Here is a 10,262-nt window from a genome sequence, read left to right on the forward strand (position 1 = left end):
GGGTTGGCATTTTGGGCGTGCGTTGATGTACAAGTTGTGGACATCACCTTCTTTTTTCTTGGGTAAACACTGTTTACACTAAACACCTAGGAGCAGAACGGCAGGGTCAGATGGGAGGTGTAAGTTTGACTTAGTAAGGAACTGCTGTGCTATCTCCAAAGTGCTTGTACCAGTTTGTTTCCACTGATGTGATTGAGAGTTTCGTTTTCTCCACATCCTCCTGAGCACTTGGACTGGCCAGTCTCTTCATTTTAACTGTTCCAATAGGTACATCACAGTGGTGAGGTAGCCCCCCGAATCCTTGTGTAGAAGGGTCTCCAAGACTTGTCAATAAGTGGAAAGGGAAGTTTTTACAAACCAGTTTGTAGATTATGAAACCCATTTTTGAAAAGGAAAAAGAAAACCCTGTGAAATGCTTATATGAAGGTCTACAGGCGCATCGAAACAGGCTCTGGGGGCTACATGCCACATGGGCCACCCGATTGTCTTGGGAAGGGCAGTGGGGCATGGGCAGGGGACCTGCTGCTGTGGGATCAGCCCAGCATCCCCTCAGAGGGGGCTTCTCAGCAGAATCCTGGAAGAAGAGTGGGCCGTGAGCTGGTGGACGGGCTTTGAGCGGCACTCAGGAGGAGCTAACAGTGGACCAGGCCAGGGTCCTGCCCAAACTGATTGACATTTACTGCAGTCTTTTAAAGTATCACTGGTTGAAAGGACTGGGTTTCCTAGACACCCCAGACCTTCATTGCTTGTAATTAGAACCTACGCAATAGTCTTAAGGAGCGTGTGGATTACTTTGTATATTTATTTTTACCACATCTTTTTACATTTCTATTTTTACGTATGTTTTATTATTTATTTGTTTATTTTAGTGGTACCTGCTCAAAAAAGTTTTTTTATAAATAGAACTGAATAGTCAAAAATGTTTGGAGTCTACTGGTCTACAGACTCAAAATGGCCATCAAAATTTTCAGAATTCCCATCCCAGAGCATTTCTTTCTCTGCCGCATGAAGTTTGGTTCCTGTTTTCCTGCTCTCCAGTGAAACTGGGAGTAGCTGGGCTCCTAGCAGCTGTTTGAAAGCAAACGTGTCCCTGAGGCGGTGACCTTTCTCATTACCTAGGGGACTGGCAGTATGACATATGGCATTGGGCTTTGTGTCGAGGAGTCACAAGTTCTATTTTTGCTTATTTTTGTTGTTTTGCAGCGTGATCTTAAGCAAATTATCCCATCCTTTCATTCTCCTGTCTTGACAGATGGGAAGCAAGGCAGATGGCCACAGCTTCCCCTCTTCCGTAGCATCCGGTAAGAAGAAAACCATGTCTCAGGGAACTTTAGGGTTCCCAGGCATCCTCCCATATTTGTCTCTGGCTCTTACTAAGTTACTGAAATCTCAGTAGTTTTCCCTGATTTGCTGACATCTTACAGCTGCCCCTTCGCCGAGTGATTTCTGGTCGTAGCTCACGTTAGTGGAGCGCGTTTTGTCTTAGAACTGCCCACTCAGATCTCTCACTCCTTCATGTCTGGTTGTTCTTTTAAACATGTGTTGATTGGACTTGGTGAAGCAAAGTTAATGAATTTCCACTTTGGTCCCTCAAGGTAGGAAGGCCAAGGAGATTATCAACGCAGCTCGGGAAAACCTTGCCAAGATGATAGGTGGGAGGCCTCAGGATATGATCTTCACTTCCGGGGGCACAGAGGTAAACAGTCTCAACAGTCTCATGTTCTTTTAGCTGTAAGTTATTTTTTTTTAAAAGTAGAAGGTGGCTGCCTCTTGGTATTATTGTTTTTTAAAGAAAGAGTAATGCTTTGTCCTTGATATAATTAGCCAACATTTATCCTATAAGTGAATTCCAGGGGGCTGATAGGATATTTGTTACATAACGTATAAATTAATTTGCTTTGCATCGCTATTTCAATAAAGAGAGTTTCCCCTTCATTTTGGCCTGTAATCATTCCTTTGAATCCCACTAAGTTGCTTACCTTGTTAAGAGTGTGAGGTTTCCGGTCAGAATGGCCATCATCAAAACATCTACAGGGGCTTCCCTGGTGGCGCAGTGGTTGAGAGTCCGCCTGCCGATGCAGGGGACACGGGTTCGTGCCCCGGTCCGAGTATGACCCAGCAATCCCACTCCTGGGCATACATCTGGAAAAGACAAAAACTCTAATTCGAAAAGATACATGCACCCCAGTGTTGATAGCAGCACTATTTACAATAACCAAGACATGGGAACAACCTGAATGTCCATGGACAGATGAATGGATCAAGATGTGGTGTAAATATATATACACAATGGCATACTACTCAGCCATAAACAAAGAATGAAATGATGCCATTTGCAGCAACATGGATGGACCTGGAGACTGTCATACTGACTGAAGTAAGTCAGAAAGACAAATACAATGTGATATCACTTATATGTGGAACCTTAAAAAAATGATATAAATGAACTTATTTACAAAACAAATAGACTCACAGACACAGCAAACAAACTAAGGGTTATCAAAGGGGAAACGGGGGAGAGATAAATTAGGAGTTTGGGATTAACAGGTACACACTACTTATATAAAATAGACAACCAACAAGGACCTACTCTACAGCACAGGGAACTATGTTCAGTATCTGGTAATAATGTGTAATGGAAGAGAATCTGAAAAAGAACATATATATAATGGAATCACTTTGCTGTACACCTGAAACTAACACAACATTGCAAATCAACTCTACTTCAATTAAAAAAAAAAAAAAAAAGAGTTTGAGGTTTGACCCGATTTCAAAGGTACTTCTTTTTAAATTGATAGAAGATACTCAGTGACAGCGTGATGATGTCAAGGTCTCTACTCAGTTAGTAATTCTCACCATCTCATTTTCTTATTGGAGAAGAAGGTCATCCACAGGTGATGTGACTGTCTACATAAAAAACCAAGAGAATCTGCAGCTAGATTATTAGAGTTAGTAAGTAAATTCAGCAAAGTTATTAGATAAAAAAATCAATTGTATTTTTATGTACCAGCAACAAACAGGTATTTACCAGAGCACCAAAAAATATCAAATACTTAGGAAATAAATCTAGTAAAAAAGCTTTTGTAAGACACCCGCACACACACGTTGGGAAAGGAATAGAAACATTACTGAGAGCCTTCAAAGAAGTTCTAAACAAATGCAGCATATACCATGTTCACAGACAGGAAGACTCAGTATGATAAATATGTCAGCTCTTTCCAGATTGATCTGTAGATTCAAAGCAACTTCAGTCAAAATTCTGACTCTTTTCTGAGGGAATCTCGCAAACTAATTTATATGGAAATACACAATGCCAAGAATAGCCAAATCTTCTTCAAGATTAAGAACACCGTGAATTGTTCTACTAATTAAGGCAGCCGGTCTTAGGGCAGGAGAGACACGAGGCCCGAAACAGGGCCATACCTGGATGGGTCCTTGTCACGTGACAAGGCCTGGCCTTTGTGATGTTGAAGAGATGGATTTCTTAGATAAAATACAGAAAACTTTAATCATAAAAGAAAAGGTCAATAAATTCTACCACCACCACCACCACTAAACAATTTGTAGTTCATCAGAGAACCCTGAAGGAAATCAGAAGACCAGCCTGACAGTGGGCGAAGATGGTAGAAAAATGGGCGAGAAAAGTGAATATGCACTTCACAGAGAAACCCATGTGGTTTCTACGTGGGAGAAGGTACTCAGCCTCATTAAGTGATCAGAATACAAGGGTAAGCAACAACATGGGTTGCCTCTGCCCACCCATCAGGATGGTAACAATTAAGAAGTCCAACGACAAGAAGTATTGACAAAGGATGCACAGCAGTGAGCACGCACGGTGCTGACAGGAGTGTAGGCTGGAAACCGTTCTGGAAGGTGGGTTGGCATCACCTCGTGAAGTCGAGGCCATGCCACCCCATCAGCCAGCAGCTCCTCTCAGGTACGTACCATAGAAGAAGGGGGCACGTGGGCAGCGGGGGCAGGCAGGAGAGACTGGCGACAACGCAGATGTCCCTGCAAAGAGCATGGACCGATATTCACACCTCCGATGCAGTCCCGGGTGGAAGGGTACCACACAGTCCGCTGCAGCAGCGCGGAGGGATCGTGAGTGTGGAGCGGCGGGCGTCAGCCAGAGGCTATGCTGAGCCGGGCCCGGGCCGAGCCAAGCTGACCAGAGGGGAGGGGAGCTGCCGCCAGGCCCCTGGGCACCGCCCACCCCCCAGGACCAGACTCCTGGTGCCCCGCAAGGGGCCGCCGCTGCTGCCCTGTGGGCCGTCCTGGTCTTGCCTGGGGCCAGGTGCTGAGGAGCCTGGTGGCCTGGGGGCACGTGGTACGTTTTTAGTTGTGACTGACCGGTTCCGACAGAGGCTGCTGTGCTCCCAGTGCCACCTGGGTGCTCAGTGTGGAGTCCTGTGCCCTTTGGTACCTGCAGGTGGAGGCGGCACATGGGAGGGGCCCAGGCACCTTCGTCGCGTTCACGGTGGGTTGGCTCAGCTTTGACCTGAGGTGTGCGGCCCCCGAAGGCCCTCATTTCCGGACCAGGAGTCGCTGTGTTTTCTGCAAGGGGGTGACCTGGGGCTTTAAAGGGCCATCCACCTTCAGAGGGACACATCCAGCCTTCCATCCTGGCCGTCTCCTCCCTTTCATCTGGTTTGCTGCGTCTCAGACCTGGGTGAGCCCTGCCGTCGGCCGCCTGGTCCTCCATCAGGGCCACCTGTTGGACTCTCAGTGCCTTTCAAGTCCTCTGAGCACCCGCTGACCGTGTGTGGGTTCCTCAGCACCCGACAAACAGCAGCCACCGCCTTCCCGCTGGGCGACGCCTTCAGACACACGAACAGGTTGGATCTTCAGTTGAGAAAAAAATTAATTCAGTTCAATTCCATTCATTTGAAGGTCAAAAAGAGGCAAAATTAGCAAAATCACTTAGGGATCCTTACCTAGGAAGGAAAAGCATAAAGAAAAGCAAGGAAATGATTACCATGCAAATCAGGGTGGAGGTTAGCTGGCATGGGGGTGGGGCAGTGATTGAGGGCGGGTGTGAGGTGTTCCCTGGTGTGGGTCCTGTTTTCGTCTTGACCCAGGTCACGGTTACTCGGGCCTTCACTGTCATACTTCCTCATGAAACTTACATTTCTGTTTTATACACTTTTCTGTGTGTATGTTGTATTTAGCAGTAAGAGAAAAGGTCCTTAAGAACAAAAATCTCCCACCCATCCCCTCAGTTATCCACTTCCTCTCCCTACAGGAGACCAGTATTGTTAGTTTCTGTCGAGTCCTGCAGAGATAGCCTTTGCCTTAAAAACAGATTAAGTGTGTAGATTTATATATTTTCTCCTTCCCTTTCTACCTCTTCAGGGATTTGGGGGATGTATAAGCAAATGTGTGTGTTTCTCGCCCTTTTTATACACATGGTATGATGCTGCATATAACGTTCGCTACCTTTTCTCATTTAACACGTGCCTTTGAGATCTGTGGCATCAGCCCTTAGGGCGTTCCCTCTGTGCTTTTACATCTGCTTGGTGTCCACTGAACAAGTCCCCTTATGGATAGACGTTGAAGGGTTTCCTGAGGTTTTGCTGTTACGTCATTGCACACTTAACCAGTAACCGTTTACATCCATCATTTTGCTTCTGCACAAGTGTAGCTGTAGGATCAAGTCCAAGAACTAGACTTCCTGGGTGAGAGGGCCTGTTTGATAGATATGCCAGATGGCCCTCAACAGAGGTTGTGCCAGCTCACATTCCCACCAGCGATGGGTGCCTGGGCAAAATATTCTTTTTGACAGATTTAGAAAATTTTTTAAATGCATAATGTTGGTTAACAAAAAGCCTGCATAATCCACCGGAAACGAATTCTGATATTTCTGAACGTTGAAAACCCCCAAATCTTTGTAGTTCGGCCTTTCAGAAGGTGCAGCTCAGGAGCTGGTTTTCTTTGAGACCATTTTTCTGTTTGGTTGTTTTCTTTTTAAATGTTAGCTACAAAGGAAACTACAAATGAGAGAGAATGTTACTCTGAGTCTCCCCTTAGCATGGTTTTCGTAAATGATTTTTCTGCTCTGTCTCTGCAGTCAAATAATTTAGTAATCCATTCTGTGGTGAAACATTTCCACAAAATCCATGCCGCAGTGGGGGACACGGCCGAGCGTCCCAGCCCAGTGGAAGGGTCCCTGCCTCACATCGTCACCTGCACCGTGGAACACGACTCCATCCGCCTGCCCCTGGAGCACCTGGTGGAAGAACAAGTGGCAGGTGAGTGGGCAGCTGGCTGAGGTGCGGCGACCCGGGGGGGCCCGGTGAATCATTCACTCTCTGGCGCTTGGGCTGCCTGGCTGTGCCCAGTGGCGAAGGTTCCTTCCAGAAGGTTACGAGGCCTGTCCTTCCAGATTTTCCCTGGGGGAGAAATCAATCACCAGTGCATGGAACTGGTCGTTTATCACCGCATGAGACGTCGGACTCTTGTACCTGATACATACGTGCATACTTAATAGCATGCCTATAAATGCTAACCCGTGCTTTTCGTTGTTTGATTTTAATGATTGAATCTTGGCTTGCACTTCCTCTGGTAGAAAGAAAGTGGATCCAGTAGACATCAAGTTCTGGTGGTAAAAACAAGAATAACTGCACCCTTGCTGGGAGCCTGTTAGCTCAGCAGAGAGGAGGTGAGGGCCTCCCGGGGTGAGGGAAGCAGAGGTGGGGGGTGGTGCTGGGGCCCCACCGGGAGGTGCACCTGGCCAGGCAGTCTGAGGGGCACGTGGAGCCTCTGCCCAGCAGTGGCAGTGGCCCTGGCTACTTCTGGTCCTTTCACATGTCCTGTGATGTGACATCTCAAGACACAGGGTATAGATACTAGCTTTTGGAAACGTAAGAGACATTTTTCCCAAGACAGCCAGGGTTGACCTCTCCTTGGAATAAGACTGGTTTTCTACGAAGCATTTGCCTTCTTACCTAATCTGCCTGGAAACCCGAAGGGGAGGCAGGCGAGAGTGTTCTTATCTTAAAGATAAAGGAGGGCTTCCCTGGTGGCGCAGTGGTTGAGAGTCCGCCTGCCGATGCAGGGGACACGGGTTCGTGCCCTGGTCCGGGAAGATCCCACATGCCGCGGAGCGGCTGGGCCCGTGAGCCATGGCCGCTGAGCCTGCGCGTCCGGAGCCTGTGCTCCGCAACGGGAGAGGCCGCGACAGTGAGAGGCCCGCGTACCGCGAAAACCAAACCAAGACAAAACAAAACGATAAAGGAGTGTGCCAGAACTGCTCGGTTTGACTGTGAGCCTTGTTACCACTTTTCCCCTTTGACCACTGGAAAGGTTTTTCTCTTTATGCACCACTCTAACTAAAAAACAGTCATGTCCAACTTTCTTGTTTAAACTGTCCTTCCTTTTAATCCCTGGTGCCTGTTTTTCTGTGTCTCAGGTACAGGGAAGGGCAACTTAATACATTGTTATTGGTTGCTGTTACATTTTGCCTCTTGTTTAAAATTGTACAAGTTTTTACAAAGAATAGACACGCACCTAAAGATCACAGAAGGGCTTCAAGCATTGCTGTAAAGTGGAGGCTCTTCCCCGCCACCCCCAGTCCGGCTCCTCAGAGGCAGCTGCCCCTCAAGTCTGCCTTCAGGTTTTCTCGTGGTTATGGCATTATCACTTTAATTACTTCCACGTTAATACTTAATAACTTACACACATAATCTCCGTTTCTTAGTTTATTAACTCAAGCATCTATTTGTTGACTCCCTGGTATAAAACGGGGACTTGACCTCAACTGTCTCACACCCCTCCACCTCCACGCTGTCCAGCTGTTGCTGTTGTTGTTTTTTACTGTATATGTCAGCTTTATGGAGATGGAACTCACGTGTGATACTCTTCACCCGTTTGAAGTGTGCGATTCGGTAGTTTTTAGTGAATTCACAGAGTCATGCAACCATCACCACAGTCGATTATAGAGCACGTCCTGACCCTCAAAAGAACCTCGCATCTGTTAACTGTAACTCTGTTTCCCTCAACCCTGGGCAACCACTAATACATTCTGTCTCAGGAGGTTTCCCCATTCTGGACTTTCATATGAATGGAGTCACATGATATGTGGTCTTTTGTAATTGGCTTCTTTCACTTAGCATCGTGTTTTCAGGGTTCATCCGTGCTGTAGCCTGTGTCGGTATTCCATTCCTTTTTATGGGTGACTACTATTCACATTTTATCCATTTGTCAGTTGATGAACACTTGATGGACATTTGATGCTATGAATAACGCTATTGTGAGCATTTGTGTAGAAGTCTTAGTGTGGACGAATGTTTTTGTTTCTCTTAAGTATATACCCGGGAGTGGAATTGCTGTGTCACGTGGTAACTCTGTTTCACCTTTTGCAGCATCTTGGTGTTTAACCCTAACCTCTGTATCCCGCAGTAGCTGCGCTGTTTCCCATTCCCACCAGCAGTGCCTGGGGGCTCCAGTTTCTCCATGTGTCCTCGCCAACGTGTATTAGTGTCTGTGTTTTCCGTAACAGCCGTCCTAGCGGGTGTGAAGTGAGAGCTCATGGCGGTTTTGATCTGTGTCTCCCTGAGGGCTGATGATGTTGAGCAGGTGCTCATAGACTTAATAAAAAGACAGAAGTCCTGGCCGGAGTTGCCTTTCCTTTGCTCCCCTTTGAGTCCCGTAGTGGATGCACCAGCTCCGCCCTTCTCTTGCTGCCCGCCCACCCCGGAGCCCGCCTGCTGTCGAGGCCAGCGCTGCTGCCACCCACTTGCTGGGTATGAGGCAGGGGTCCTCGTCCGTCGGAACCTGGTCCCCTGCCTGCCTCGGCAGTCGGCCCCCACCCTGCTCTCCACAAGTGCACCCTGAAGGTGGGTGGCCTCTGGATCCATTCCTACTTTCTGTGGAGTTAGTTTTCGCCTATCAGTGTCCTGGGTGGGTTCTCCCTGATGCTGTTAGTCTAATGACATCATCTTTCTGTATTCTGGGCATTGCTCAAAATTCCTTGTCCACCGGTGGTCGCCCTTATTGAGAAATATATCCGTTCTCTCGTTTCCGTGGGACCTTGAGGGGAAAATGGGTGTGTTTGTCTTCACCATTTTGAACCCAAAACCTCGATTTGGTCACGTCTCGTTATTTTCCATCTGCAGTAGTAGGATTCTAGGGGCCTGGAGCAGCGCCTGGCACACGGTAGGTGCTTAACGAAGGCTGGGTCAGTGCTGAGTGAGGGAAGGTTAAGTACTTAGCACCTCAAGATGCTCCCATGAACTGAGGGTGTCTCAGCTGCTTGCGGGTCCCTTAGAGGCGGAACAGGGTGTCCCCAGACAGCCCCCCAACTGAAGCTCATTGACGAAGCCTTCAAGCCAGTTGTCTGTGGGCGGGGCGATAAAGGGGCTCATATTCCTTCTTCATAGTTTTCTGAACCTTTATGATAAACTGCTTTTTTCACTGTGTCTAAGTAAACGTTCCAGAAAGGATACTTTGTGGGTTTGACCTCATGCTTGTGTCTTATTCCTCAGAGGTCACCTTTGTCCCCGTGTCCAAGGTGAATGGGCAGGTGGAGGCTGAGGACATCCTGGCGGCCGTCCGCCCGGCCACGTGCCTCGTGACCATCATGCTGGCCAATAACGAGACAGGCGTCATCATGGTGAGTCGCGGCACCTCCTAGGAAGATGGAGCGCGGACCCGGCTTCCCAGCCCCGCCTCTTCTTTCCCCTCTTCTTCCATCCGGGAACCTTTTGGTGCATCGTCATTAACAGCCCCTCGTTTCTCTCATTCCGTCTTCAGCAAATCAACACGCTCAGCCGTGTGTTTCTCCCTCTCCAGCCAGTGCCTGAGATCAGCCGGCGAGTCCGAGCCCTGAACCAGCAGCGGGCGGCGGGCGGGCTGCCGGGGGTGCTCGTGCACACGGACGCCGCCCAGGCCTTGGGGAAGCGGCGCGTGGACGTGCGGGACCTGGGCGTGGACTTCCTGACCGTCGTGGGCCACAAGGTGCGTCCATCCGCCTTCCTGCCCTCCTGCCGGGGAGACACCTCGATGCCCGCGAGGCTCACCTGCGAGCAGAGCCCACGGCCCCGCTCATCCCCTGTCACCGGTGTACCCGGTGCGCATGCCCAGCGAGGCCCTGGGTCATGGTGATGGGCAGACCGCGGCCCCGCCCTCAGCAGCTCAGAGGAGAGCCCGGCAGAGCTAGGATGCCGAGGGCTGAGTGCCCACCGGGAATACTGGGCAGCGCAGCCCATAGGGGGCAGGAGGGGAGGCCAGGTAAGGCCATCGGGGGAGGGGGGAGTGGGAGGGGG

The 10,262-nt window shown here is 49.0% G+C and overlaps 2 protein-coding genes across 8 annotated transcripts in view; one reads left to right on the forward strand and one right to left on the reverse strand.

Annotated features, from left to right (window-relative positions):
- The window catches only part of SCLY (selenocysteine lyase), a 29,105-nt gene that overhangs the window by 7,371 nt on the left and 11,472 nt on the right, over window positions 1–10,262 (forward strand). For 6 of the 7 annotated variants that reach the window (XM_024752814.1, XM_024752815.1, XM_024752812.1 and 3 more), the window contains 4 exons: window positions 1,596–1,696; window positions 6,068–6,248; window positions 9,483–9,610; window positions 9,751–9,954. In XM_024752814.1, coding sequence (XP_024608582.1) covers window positions 1,596–1,696; window positions 6,068–6,248; window positions 9,483–9,610; window positions 9,751–9,954 — 614 coding nt within the window. The remainder of the gene's footprint in view (window positions 1–1,595; window positions 1,697–6,067; window positions 6,249–9,482; window positions 9,611–9,750; window positions 9,955–10,262) is intronic. The other variant, XM_024752816.1, reaches the window with a different exon arrangement.
- On the reverse strand, window positions 2,707–4,829 carry LOC112404717 (uncharacterized). The gene is made up of 2 exons (XM_024752819.1): window positions 3,946–4,829; window positions 2,707–2,907 (listed from the first exon to the last, which is right to left on the reverse strand). Exons 1-2 carry the CDS (start codon window positions 4,700–4,702, stop codon window positions 2,885–2,887), a joined length of 780 nt encoding a protein of 259 aa, XP_024608587.1. The 5' UTR covers window positions 4,703–4,829; the 3' UTR covers window positions 2,707–2,884.

Source organism: Neophocaena asiaeorientalis, unplaced genomic scaffold (assembly GCF_003031525.2).
Source record: "Neophocaena asiaeorientalis asiaeorientalis breed wild unplaced genomic scaffold, Neophocaena_asiaeorientalis_V1.1 scaffold294, whole genome shotgun sequence".
Lineage (NCBI taxonomy): Eukaryota > Metazoa > Chordata > Mammalia > Artiodactyla > Phocoenidae > Neophocaena > Neophocaena asiaeorientalis.